General features: G+C 39.4%; 1 protein-coding gene and 1 long non-coding RNA gene across 11 annotated transcripts in view; one reads left to right on the top strand and one right to left on the bottom strand.

Annotated features, from left to right (window-relative positions):
* The window catches only part of LOC138911201 (uncharacterized), a 54,561-nt gene extending 53,837 nt beyond the window's left edge, over positions 1-724 (top strand). The window contains exon 6 of one of the 3 annotated variants that reach the window (XR_011416596.1): positions 538-724. This is a non-coding gene — a long non-coding RNA (uncharacterized lncRNA). The remainder of the gene's footprint in view (positions 1-537) is intronic. The other 2 variants (XR_011416597.1, XR_011416595.1) reach the window with 2 other exon arrangements.
* The window catches only part of DIP-theta (Dpr-interacting protein theta), a 58,064-nt gene that overhangs the window by 27,988 nt on the left and 16,257 nt on the right, over positions 1-13,819 (bottom strand). For 6 of the 8 annotated variants that reach the window (XM_070208931.1, XM_070208932.1, XM_070208934.1 and 3 more), the window contains one exon: positions 9,170-9,244. The exons of the other annotated variants lie outside the window; for them this stretch is intronic. In XM_070208931.1, coding sequence (XP_070065032.1) covers positions 9,170-9,244 — 75 coding nt within the window. The remainder of the gene's footprint in view (positions 1-9,169; positions 9,245-13,819) is intronic. 8 annotated transcript variants of the gene reach the window in all.

The raw sequence follows: 13,819 nt of genomic DNA, 5'->3' as shown, positions 1-13,819 counted from the left end.
AAATCGAAAAATTCGAGACTAACTTTGCCATTTGAAGGACTATCGCGATGTCCTTTGGACAGTAGATAGTCCTCATCATCCCATTTACGAATATACAATCCAAAGGACGAAAGTCCTTCGGACAAAAAAGTTTTAAGGACAAAATAGTCAACCGAAAATAGCTTATAACTCGGCCATATCCTGGCGTATCCTGACGAGTCCTGTGTCAAAAAAATTGTATTGACCAGGACTACAATCTGGCCAAATTACATTAAGATCGTCCTTATAGTTTCAGAGATATCGCGATTTTACTGTAATTTGATGATTTTAACCAATTTTGCTTGCGGCCCGCGACTAAAAAATTACCAAGTCCAGGATTCTTAGATGACCCCATAATGTTTTGATGCAGTTCGATGCAGTTGGTCCCCACGATCCTAACGCACCATGTCCTGCAAGGATCTGCAAGGATATGCCGGAGTTATGGCCATTTCTTTTCTCAAAATAACCTTATATATCTCTTTTGACATTTTTGTTTCAAATGTGTTTTTATCTTTTCAGATTGAAGGATTTAAGGACTCTAATCGATTCTAAGGACTTTTACGAATCTAACGAGGCTACTCCTTCCAGGATCGGATATGTTTTAAGCCAAATATATACATTTTAAGTTTAAATCGAAAATATATGTGAAAAACAATAACTTTGTTTATTTTAACATAAAGAAATAAAACGTTTATTAAACAAATTCATGTTTTTTCTTCTAAGGGATATGGGATTGCAAAAAATTCAAAAATCAACTGTCATTAAAAATATGTTGCCGGATGCCGAGGTTTTTCTGAAATTCTGCTGAAATACCAGGCAAACAGAAATATATAGAAGGTAGACAAAATTTTTCAGCGTCCGAAAATTTTCTGTTGCATACCCGAAAGGGGCGCGCTCGTCGGCGGCTGGGTCCCCAATTTGTACTGAAATTCCGCTGAAGTACCAGGCGAACAGAAATGCTCAGAAGGTCGTCGAATATTTTCGAATATAAAATTTTGTTGCATACGCGTAAGGGCAAAAATGTAACTCATTTAAAATGAGTGATGTTAAGCTACAGATAATGTTAAATGAGTGCTGTAAAGAAGATGTTAACTAGCAGCTGCAGTTGCTGCACATTTATTTAGAGGGGCTGCTGAAAGAGAAAGCATGCTTTATTTTGGACCATTCCGATGCAAATTTTGCAGGAATTTGATCCTTTAGGTTCTCGAGGACAATATCGATGATATAATTTAACCAAGGATATGCAAGTCAACTAAGTACCATTAGGGGGCGGGGCTGAAAAACCAAACATACATGCCTATGGACCATTTCAATGCAAATTTGTTGAAATGTTGTCCTTTTGGTTTATCAGGACTATATCAATGGCATGCAGTAACCAAGGATATGGGAGTCAACTAAAAACCATGACTGGGGCGTGGCTGAAAAGTGCATACATATATCTTAAGCGTGTTCTTGCGTATTTCGAAAAATATTTGACCTTTCAGGATCATCAGGACAATATCTACAGTCTGGTACTACCAGGGATATCATATTTTTTGTCCGTGAGCGTGGAAGTGTGGTCTGAAAAATAAAGCAAACACAAAAATATTAATAGTTTTGTACAACTTTGAATTGTTCTATATCGACTGGATTTTCCGCTCTAATTGGATTTGCAAATGTATCTAATTAAATTCAACAATTTTGATTTGCGTTTGCATAATAATTTATTGAAAGAAAATCAAGCTTAGCTTTAATTATAACGTCACTCCGAAGTTCTATTAACAGCTTACAGCTGCGCAGAATAACATGCCTGATTAACAGTGGATGTTAACTAACAGAATACAAAGTTGCGCGAGTAAAAAGCGGAGAGCTTTGAGTTTTTTTTCGTTTTTGCGTTATCTACTTATGCACTCGTGTGCTTGCTCGTCTGTTATCTGCCTTTAAATTGTGTTCTCTCACGCAAGAATTCATCTTGTGCCAGCTATAGCTAACTTTCTGTGCGCCCATTTTTTCATCTGCTTTGCGCACTCGCAACTTGATTCTCTGCGAGTTTAACCCCAGTAGTCAATCGCACAGTTTAAGCAGGCTCAAGTTACTGCGCAGCAACAAGTTTTTTTATAGCAGGTGGTGTGAACATGGGATGCATGCTAAATGCGCAGAGCTATATTTCACACATGCCATACCTCGGCAATATATACATTTAAAAATGAGAAGTTTAAATAAATTAAATAAATAGTATGTATATCTAAAATAATCCCATTAATAGTAATTAAATGTTCTGTTTTATTTTAGTAGTAAACTTCCCATACTTCTGGCGGTATATAATTGACTACCGGGGCTTAATAAAACCAAAGAATTACAATGAGAGCACAAAGTAGACAAAAAATATTGGCGCACAGAAACTTGAACAGGCCGTCGATTCAAAGAGGAATTCTAGTTTGAGAGAGCGTAGTGCACAGGTAGATTCACGTTCACACTTTCTAAAGCAGATAAGGCACAAGCGATTACACACATGCACAAGGTTATGCAGAAAGTATTGCAAAATATATACATACATACATGTGTGTATACCATTCGTGTGCCTTATCTATTTCGGCATCGCGCTCACTCGTCTTGCTTTATTTCATGGGCGCCGTTTTTTTTTTCACTAATTGTCTTTACAGATTTATTCTGTGTTAGTTTGATTCCAGTTGCAAATTTGTCTTATGCCGTAAATAACTTAGTGGTTGTGTTTCCGATCAAATTACTTAGTCAAAAATTGAGAGCACATTTAAACCGAGTCGTGGACGAATTAAACATATTGCCGCACAAGCCGATATTTATGAAGCGCGGCTGTGCAATAGCTTTCAAATCGTATTTACTACTGAAGGGAAACTTACTCAAAGCCCAAGAAAAAACCGCACACAAAAATGAGACCAGGCAAACGATCATCAGCGAAATTCGACTCAACCGAAATGGGCAACAGCAAAAGTTCGACTGAGAGCCATGCATAAGTTAACATAACAAGCGGACACACAGATGCATGCGCAGATAAAGCACAGCCATTCACACACATCTATACACATATAAATATATGCAGAGAGACGCGCATATAAAGAGATAATTCGTGCAATGCGCTCACACGTAATTTTGTTGTTGCTTATCGCTGCACGCAATTATTGCTGGTGTACGAATTCATCTTGAGCGCGTCTGCCTTCTTTTTCTTCTCTATTTTCGCTATGCCTAATGCATGCTTCGCATAAGCTAGTATGTATGTATGCATGCACATTCGTGAGTATATATGCATTGTTGCTGTTACAATAAATTGAATGAGAGATTAGCTGGCCCGTAAAGCGCGAATTGACGAGGCAGATTTGGCGGAATAGTCCCATAATACTCTAAAGCTCAGCCAGTTCCAGTTCTCAGGTAATTGGTGCCGACATTCAGAGATGTACTTTTTGGACTCGTGCCGGTTTTTAGAATCGGACAAGATCCCAAAATTATGGTGTCTAATACACAACAATATTATGATGTTAATTTTCCAACTATATCTAATATATTAATTAAAGATCACATCTTATTTACTTAGTACTAATTTTATTTATTTCAACAATATCAAATTTGGCTTTCTTTATGGGGACAGCAGCAGCATCGTCACGCGTTCAAGCAAACGTAAGTGCCTTCTCTGATTACCAGGCGCACATAATCGGCAGCTGTTGATTGTTTGCGTCTTCAAATTCTCTTTACTTCGACTTAGAGTGCGTGTGCACGAGGAGAGTGTAAACTCGGGAGCGGTGACTGTGGCGCTCAGAGCACAGAATGCAGCGTTATCTTTAATATGCATGCGATGGTGCTCTCAGCTCCAATATAAGAATGTGCGTCAGTGTGTGTATGTGTATGGGTTCTTCCCTACTTTTAAGCTCTGCTCTCAGCACATTTCTCAGCCACGACTCAATTGCTCTGCCGGCGCATTCGACTACTGCTGATAGAACAGCAGCAGCAAAGACCGATCATGCTATCTCTGTCTAGCTTTAAAGTTTTGTGCCTGCGTCGTTTGTTTTCGATTTGTCGAATACATACAGACATACAAGCGTACATATGTATGCATGTATGTCCAAAGCGGCGGCTGACCGAAAAACTGTAACTATACCCTGTGTGCATAGAAAATGTGGGGTAGTATAACCGTTTGGTGAAATAAATATATATGTATATAGCAGAAAGTATGCATGTATCCGCAGATGTATTGTTGTAGCATATATATGTCTTAAAGGCATATATGAAAATAAGTTACAGGGCATCTGGCAGTTGGTCACTGCCAGCTAATGAAATTTTACGTTGTTTTTGTTCGCGGTGCTTCGTTTATCTACTGTGCCCGCCCGCTTGGACGCTGTTTTTGTTCTTACAATAAAAATATAAAAGAAATATGGCCAAACGCTGATGCGTGGACAGCCTCGAATTTAGTTGGGTTTTGATAGTCAAAGCGCAGAGTTGGGGGGGGGCGGATATGCAAAACTAATGCAAGAAAGATGACACTAGACGTAATTATTTAAAGTATTGTCTTTTATATGAAAATAAAGACTCAGAGAACTCTGTTTCCAATTAAACTGTTTACCTATCAGAAATTGGGTTCATATATGCATAGATTTAAATAAATTTTGAGCACTTTTGTCTTATTCCCATTGTTCTGCAAATACTCAAGCTGAGCATTCATTGACAACCACTGAACAGCTTTAAAACCCATTGAGAATAACAAGTGCTATTCAGTGCACAGATAAGGCCACATTCTTGGATATTTCCCAGAAAACAGTTCCCAGTCCCGCGAGTCATTCTCTCTCCGAGCTAGGCGATGGTGTCAGCCCGTCCGCAGAGGCAGTCAGTCAATCAATGCTTCGGCGCTCGAATGCCCAGCGATGCGGACAGTGCGCGGGTTGACTTTAAATGCGCGCCCGCAAGTATGCAACAGATTTGTGGCTTTCAGTGGGGGGTCTTTGAAAGTTTGCCTATACACGCACACACACCTGCACATACACTTGTGTGTGTGTGTGTGTGTGTGTGTGTCGCTGACATGCCAAGGAGACCTCAACAAAGTTGGCGTTACGCATACGCCCCGTGAATGTTATGAAAACAAAAACATAAAAAATAAGCAAACAAACAAACAAAAAGGAGCCGTCGGCTGGGGATGCTTTCTTATATGCGGGGCACGCGTCAGTTAAAGCAAATCAACACATAACAATCTTGTACTCAAAATGCGTAAACAATGTGATAAGCAAATAGAGGAGGGAGAGAGAGAGAGAGAGAGAGAGAGAGAGGCGAGACGGCAGAGATGAGGCGGCAGGAGAGTTTTCGCGACGAGCATGCTTTTTGATGTGTATTGATGTGGTCTTAAATCTCACTTGCAAGGGGTAAACAGCGCAAAAGTATGGCATTGCTCAACACTGACAATAGAGTGTGTTTGTGTGTTATTCACTTGTTTGTTTGCATGTGTGCGTGTGTGTTTGTGAGTGTGTTTAGTGTGCTGTCATGTTGCGGATTGTCGTCTAATCTCTGTCTAAACATTACGCTCTGCGCCGCTTATTACACACTATATCCTGTGCTCTGAAGGGGTATATAGAATGTAATTTGAATGTATCAAATGAAAGTTTATTAATAATGCATTTGTAAAAGGATGAGGCTATAGTTTATGTAATTACAGTGCTGCAGTCTATGATAATTATTAATAGCTATCGATAAGAAGTTGATTGTTTTATCGATAAGCATAAATAGGCTGCCAATGTCGAGTCCATCGATAGTGGGTAATATTATAAATTTTTAACATAAATATATTTATAAGTTTGAATGAGCGTATTCGCAGCCTTATTTGCATTTGGGAAGAGTATTGGGCAGAATAAAGCTAGACAAATCGGGTTCCATTTGAATTAACATTCATTTTCCAAATACTAAGACAGTTTTTTTCTTAAGCTCCAAAATCTGCTACCCTTCCAGAGAGCATCTACGCTTCGGCTTCTATTTACTAATCGCTTCTGTTTGTGCGCCCTGATGTATGCTCCACTAGATAATAATAATGGCAAAAGGGGGACTCTAAGTGTGCTTAAGTGCTGGGCACGACAATTTCGTCGCTTTCAGCCGTAGCTGTTGTGCCTGTTAATAAGCTCGATTACCCAGCTCCTGTCGCGTCAATAAAAATTTGCCACAGACTGTCCTGAGCACCCCTGGCGAGCCCCCATCCCGCGCGCGGCTTGCTCTCGTTCGCTTTTTGCTGTCTCTTTTGCGCTAACCTTCGTGTAACGGCATTCTGTGTTGCCTTTTGCCAACTCATTTGATTTGGCTCCGTTTATATTGATATGTGCCTGCCTGCCTGCCTGCCTGCCTAGTTGCCTTCCCCCGTGCCACCCTCGCAATCGTTATATATCTACCCTCATCCCGGCGCGTTGCGTGTATTTTTATGGCATACTTTTCGGCGCGTTCGTGTGTAAATATGTGCAAATTCGCAAATTCGTTACATATTTTGTTTTGTGGCACATCATTCCGGGCAGGCTTGGGTGTGATTGTTTAGTGGATTTATGGGCAACATGAAATTAGGATTTAATGTGCATATGTCTGCTGCCTTGAGTGGATTTATTGCACATCCTGAACGCATATCCCTCGCGTCTCTGTACTTAAACATAATGCTTATGATATATGCGAATAAAGCAAATCGTTTTTGAGCTACCCCCACTCCCCCCACTCCCCCCACCGCCCCCAAGGGCTGGCTATTTGTTGTGGTTCCTTTGTGTTTGAGTTTGAGTCTGTCTCTGTGCTTGTGTTTGTGTGCGGTTTGAACTGGCTTAGCTGCTCGGAGTTTTTGGAAAGTAAGTAGCTCGGCATTGGCTTAAGCTATATGTAAGGCCTGGGCTTTGGCCACATTTGTAATTGTAATCTTGCTTGGTGAAAAGGGCGTTTTATGGGAATTTATGCGTGTTGGGCTCCGAGTAATATACAACATATAAGCCTTTAAGCAATACAGATTTCATTAACCCTACTTGCATATTAAAACCAAACGCATTTCATTTGTGTGCGGATAACATAGACATACAGAAGTATCCATAAGTACTCGTTTAGGTTCAGAACATGCTAAATTAATGCTTTAGCATTTAAGGTAAGACATTAATGCTGATTGGTTAGACAAGAGTCAAGCTAATGAGTATCATTAATAATGATTATTCGATAATGATTTCAGTTTGCAAAGACTAAATGTGATCTTGATTGCGGTTGATTCATTCCTAACTCAGATTGTATTTCATTTCTAATATCTAAAAAAGTACACTTAAAGAAAAGAAAATTTTTTAAACTGAAGTACATATAAATTTAGTTACACTTATGGCTTACTGGTATAAAAAATGCTTTAAGGCCGCACAAAATATTTTATATAATTCAACTTTTCTTGGAGAATTAGAGAATGCAGAGCATTAGGGATATGTAAATAAAACTTCAATTTGTTGGAGTGAAGCACATTTTGAGCTGCTTCTGATCTGAAATGAAAACAAGACTTCCCTTACTTAGTCTATCATAAATAATTGATGGCAAATGTGTTCTTGTTTTTTCTTCTACCATTTATATCGCTTACATTTGTTATTATTTAGCTGCTCGTATCACATCAGTTTTTATTTTTTTCTGTTATTATAAAATACAATTATGCAACCACTTTGGCTTATCGCTGAGTGGCTTTTAGGCCGCATTCTCAAGACGTTCATTCAGAAGCACACTCTAGGCGCATTTCCGACTCACTTTCTACTTCCGCTCAATTCAACTTTAAGCTCACTTTATTAAGTCAACTCGACGCGGCATTTCAACTTAATAAGCGCAACAACAACAACAACAACAGCAACAGCCGGCAAATGGCGCTATTTAAATGCTAAACAACTCTATTAAGTTGCACGACACACACACACACACACACACACGCATGGCACACACACATTTGCCAGCCAAGGGCAGATTTAGCTTGAACATTTTTGGTCCGTTTCGTGCCTCGGCCAGGGGAGGGTGTGGCAGCGGGGCAGAGTCAGGCAGAAATGGAACCTCAGCACGTTTCAAATACAATTTACAATAAATAAAATTTAAAAGCGAGAAAAAATGCTGCGACAACAGCGACTAAAGACACGACACCGACTCACGACCGAACGACTGACTTAATGGCGCCTCGCGATTGCGTCAGGGGTAACTAGGGGGGAGAGGGGGCTTGCAAGAAGTGAGCGGAGCACGTGATGCTTAGGATAACCTAACACGATACGGGCAGCACGCAGCAAAAGGTGGATCACAGGATCACAGCGAAGAGTGAATGCCCTAACAAAAAATAATAAAAAATGGGAATACCCATTATGAATATCTAGAAGTGCGCCTAAAACTATTTATTTGGCTGGCTCCTTGTCTGGTTTTTGCTTGTGCTTTAATTATTTATTTAATTTCTAATTATCAATAGCTTAATTTTATAATATAATTATTTACTTAAATTTGCAATTTATAAACTTGTGTTTTAAGGAAAGCACAAAAATTCAAGTGTTCAGGTCAAAAATCATGAAAAAAAAAACATAAATGAATCGAATTGATTTTTGTACAAAATTCTTGTTTTGACTGGTTTTTTATGTTGTTTCTGTTTGTACTTTTCTTATTTTTAAATTATTTGACCATCAAAAATTGTAACAAAAGACCAAAAACAAAAGTCGTTAATATAAATTTAAAACGGGCCACTAAAATCCCAACAACTTAATATATTGTTTTCATAAATACTTTGTAAGTCCATAAAGTTTTTGTTTTGACTAGAAGAACGCGTAAAGTATTATTTTATATAATTGATTTTTGATCAAATTATATTCTTAAAAATATTTTATATAAAATATTAAAATATTTAACTATTAATGTGATGCACGAATTTATGGGATTCTTTTATCTTATAAATTCTATTCCCGAAATTTCATAAGTATTTGTGAAATTCATATTATTATCAATAAAATGCATGTGTTATAAAAAAATTATATATTTTTCAATTGTTTTAAAGTCACGAGGAACGATTACGCAAAAAAAATTAACAAACAACTGCAAGTATTTGCTAGGGAATATATATATATATATATATTCAGGAAAAGAATATTTATGCATATATAAAAGGGGAAATGTGGGAGGTGGGCGTGACAGTGTAAACTGTAAATCGTCTTACCTTTCTCTGGTATTACATTGACGACCGTGTCCTCGCGTATGTCTTCCAACAGCTCCTCGTGATTTTGCATTTCCGCTTTAGGTACACACATTGCAAAAGGCGAGTGGGCAAGCGAGGGCGAGGGAGGGGAAGAGAGAGAGAGTCTGTGTTAAAAAGTTACATTTACAGGTAATACGTAGTTAATTTTAGCTCGCTTGGCTCTGTTGGAAATTCAATTTGCGGTTAGAGCATTGAGCAGGTCACATCAATATAAACAGATAAACAGGTTGCACAGCAACTGCCGAAAAACCAGAAACCACACACGCACACACATACATACACACACACACACACACACACACACACACACACACGCACATACCTTAACACAACCAAAATACGGGGTTTGTTAGGAAGCTTGGGGCTTCTGGCTAAACTGTTCGTTTCGAGCAGTTTTCCAATATTTTTTTTTCGGAGCGCATTTATTTGGCGCCTTCTTTACGAGCAGCTTGTAATTCTCGCGACCGCAAAATGAACTTGCACAAAATGCGCAATTTGACTTTTCTGCAGCAGCTGCAAATGAAGCTGCCAGCTATATGAAATCAATAAACCGTTGCGGCCAAGGCGGGGGGATGGGGCTGAAAGGGGGAAAGGGGCGCTCGTATATTACACAGACAGGTGAAATGCAATGCACTGCACGCATCATCAAATATTTAGTAAATGCTGCCAAATGGGTAAATGTGCAAATGGTTTTACGTTTATGCGTAACCTGTTTAGAATATGCCACTTGAGGGAGTTGGCGGGATGTGGCAACGGGCGGCGGGGGTTGTTTAGGGAGCAGCACTTCAAGGTTGACTGCGCTTTGAAACGCATTATGATTACCATTTTTGAGTTAGTTACAAAAAGCTAACTGATTTCCCATTAAGCAAAAACTGAATTGGTAGTTAGAGAGAGAGAGGGAGAGAGAGAGAGAGAGAGAGAGAGAGAGAGAGAGAGAGAGAGAGAGAGAGAGAGGGAGAGAGAGAGGAAGAGAGGGAGAGAAGAGAGCGAGATTTGGATTAATATTTTTCATATTTTACTAAGTATTTTATATTCGATCGCTATTGTTTTCTTTTATAATTTTTATTTTTCAATATTTATTATTATTATTTTTGTGAAATTATAAACCGAAGACAATTAATGCCTCTTATATTTATTCAGCTATGATATTATATACTGTTTTATTATTTGTATAATCTTATTTGATCTTAAACTGCCTTGATTTGTTTAGGTGCTCATATGCGATTCGGAATAAGAGCTGATTTCGCAAACAAGTCGTCCAGTCCTATTGAACGCGATATTTGTCGATGCGTGTGGCTGTGGATAAGCTCAACTTTTGCCGAGTTACGCGAAATCTTCATGATGGAAAATACGATAGTAAAATGCAGCCCAACTACTTTTATTTAAGCCTTTTCTAGTCTAGCTCGACGTGAAAAGTCTGGCCGTGCAGCATCTCAATTGGCGGCCGGTTAGCTGCAGCACGAAGTGAGATTTTCTTTTTTATGATGGGCTGCCCCATTTTCACGGTCACGTCGAGCTTGGCTGCTAAATCACGTCATGGCAGGCCAGGCAAAAGAATGTGATAGAAGAAAGAAAAATATAGAAAATTGGGCGAAAAATTTCACAGCTCTTTCGGCAGTCGGCGGAGGAGCTGTGTGTGTGTGTGTGTGCAGAGCTGTCTGGTTGAGGTGGCACGTAGCATTCGCTGGCAACATTTGTGGCCCTTTTGAATGCATTTTCTATGCCTGCACATGAGCCAGCATGGCAGACCGGGTGAGTGTAAAGGATGGGTGGGCTGATGCAACTATGCAACACAAAATATTACAAACAGGCTGCACTGGGGCAAGTCGAGCGCAAAGTTGTTGCCCAACTTGAACATCAGCTAAGGATTTTGCTGCTGTTGTATTTGATGTTTGGCAGCATGCCCCCTGGAAAAAGCCAAGCCCCTTCCACTCTGTGCTCGTTTGCAACCCTTGCTGGAATCGAATTTATTGCATACTTTTGTGCGTTGCTGCTGGAACCGCAAAATGTATTCGCCTTACCAGGCAGCTGTGACATTTGCACAAAGTCATTTCAACCGTTTACACTGCAAGTGCAAAATCCCTGCCGCCACCCAACCGAACGCCTTATTGTTCTGCCCCCGAACTGCTAAACCTACTGGCAGTTAGCATGTGTTTGGCGTTTATTAAAATGCAAACAGTGCCGAATTGTTGAGCATGAAAATTAATTGAAAATTTGTTTCATTTCACTTGGTTTTGGCTTTGGCTTTGGCTTTGGCCCGAGCTCGCATTCTCTTGCCATTTGGCCATTCATTTGGCTGTCATCTGCTACGCATTTCGTATTTCTTACTTTTTCTTATGACAATGTTGCTATTTGCCATTCAGTTCGAACTTCCTCAACTAGCAACTGGCGCAATTGGCAACTGCCAAATTCCAATTCATTTGGTCTATTGACACTGTCTCTGCACGCACCCGTTTAGATTCCAAGGCCTTTGCGCCTTATAAATAACTTCATTTTTTCTTCTCTATTTTTTGCTGTCATCGTGCCGAAAAACTAGGCAAAATATGCCAAGGTGGCCGAGTAAATGGCACTAAAAATCAATAGCAACCGCTTGGATAGACACGGACAGAGAAAGGGTGTTGGGTGAGAGAGGGTATGGGTGAAGGGGCATAGAAATTGGAATGTGAATGTGACAAAGTAAACTTTGGCAGGCACTTCTTCTACCTTTGAAATACTCAATTACCTTCAGGATATTTGACTGCAAATAATACAAATATATTTGTGCTACATTACGTCTAAAGGACAACATATCTTTTGTATTAGGAAAACGAGCATTATGGCATATAAATAAAACATTTCACATTGTTGGTCAATTGTAGGCAAATATGAGCACATGAACAATAATAGGCCGAACGGACTTCAACTTGAAAATGTATGACATATGCATTCTTGATTGACTTAGGTATTTATAGTCCGATCTTATGGCTTTAAAATGATGCAAGACTAACTTTCAAATTTTTTTTTTTTCATTTTTGGTGGATTTATTATGTAAATGTTAAGGTATGCTTGCCAAGTTAAAAATGAGCGGAGACATTATCAAAAAGGCTCAAAATTCAAATTATTTTTATTTTAATTTTCGATAGTGTATTAAATAATTTAGGTTATGCCATAATACCATGTCTATCGATAGCTATCGATATTAGTAAATTGAGAAACAAGAATTAGTCTGCAGCTTTTGTAGGTCTCGAGATCAAGGCACAGAAGGACATAAGATGGATAAAGTTCCTGCATTAAATTGAAGTTCAAGCTACTTAAAATTGCTGCATTAAAAATTAAAATGAAAAGCTTTTATGCCTAAATTCATAGGCAGGGCACACACCGAAGACGCTTGCCAATATACATTTTTCATTTACCTATCATTAAGCCCACAAAAGCTTATGAACATGCGTCAAATTGAGCTATTTCTGTTTACCACTTGATTGCGCTCACCTTTTCGGGACAGGACACTCGACTCGACACTGATTGTCGCTGGGCCAAGCCTCAAAACTTCATTAGCCAAAAAGCACGCGCCGAAATTGGGTGAACAGCAACAGCAACAACAACAAAAAAAAAAAAAACAGGCAGTGGAAAATCGGTAGAAAAAGAAAATCTTTGAAACGTTGAACGCCATAAATTGCACGGCGGCAAAAATAAATGTAAAGTAAATGGCGCTAATTCAAAGTAGATTTATTTATTATGCCATTTTTCTAGCGGCAATGCGCCAAGAAATATGCCTTAAATTTCTTTCTTCACAGCCTGCTGTCGCGCTCATAGCTGAAAATGAAAAAAGAAAACTTTAAAACATTGAAAAATACTGAGAAACGTGGGCAGGCAAATGAAAATATACGAGTACGCACTGTAATAATGCAACAAAAACAATAAAGATGCCTTGGAAAAAAACCATAGGGCGCCTCATTTGGCGGCTGCGAGCCGTGAGCTGCGAACTGTGAGCTGTGAGTTTTCCTTAGCTAAGTGCACGAGCATATTAATTTACGCATCCTGTGGCGCCGCCTTTGAGAAGCGACACACCTGCTGCGACAGACGCGCAACGCCTCATCTCATCTCATCTCATCTGAGGCCGCAGGCGCTTGCTTAGTCGCAGCCGCCTGGACGTCGGCTGTTGATTTTGGCCATAATGCTAACGCATTTAAGCCAATTTTCGTGTCAAGTCTCAATGATTTATTAGCCGGCATTGCAGACAGAGCCTGCCGGCCCCAATCCAAGCAGCGCCAGCTTAACGCCCGGATACGACTGAGCCTAAACGAGAGGAGGTGTCAACAACTGCCTTAAAGTTGCACAAATTTGTCGACAATTTGTAAATGCCTTCTTTTTGTTGGGCTAATGATTACAATTAGGCTGGAATTCGACAAATGTTGTAGGAGCTGAGTTATTGTTGTGTGGCAAATAAAAGTGTTGTAGAAGCGAAAGACTTGCACACAAACAGCTTAAAATCATGAGAATTGCATAGAGAGGCGTTGTCATAGCAGTTTCGAGTTGAATCGCGTGTGTGTAAATAACTCAAATAACAGTTACCTAGCTTTTGAACGAATTAGACTTTAAAATACTAGCAGAAATAGTTCTCTACACACTTAA

The sequence above is a fragment of the Drosophila virilis genome, chromosome 4 (assembly GCF_030788295.1).
Source record: "Drosophila virilis strain 15010-1051.87 chromosome 4, Dvir_AGI_RSII-ME, whole genome shotgun sequence".
Lineage (NCBI taxonomy): Eukaryota > Metazoa > Arthropoda > Insecta > Diptera > Drosophilidae > Drosophila > Drosophila virilis.
Note: the sequence above shows the minus strand (reverse complement) of the source record. Positions and strands in the feature narration are given on the sequence as shown.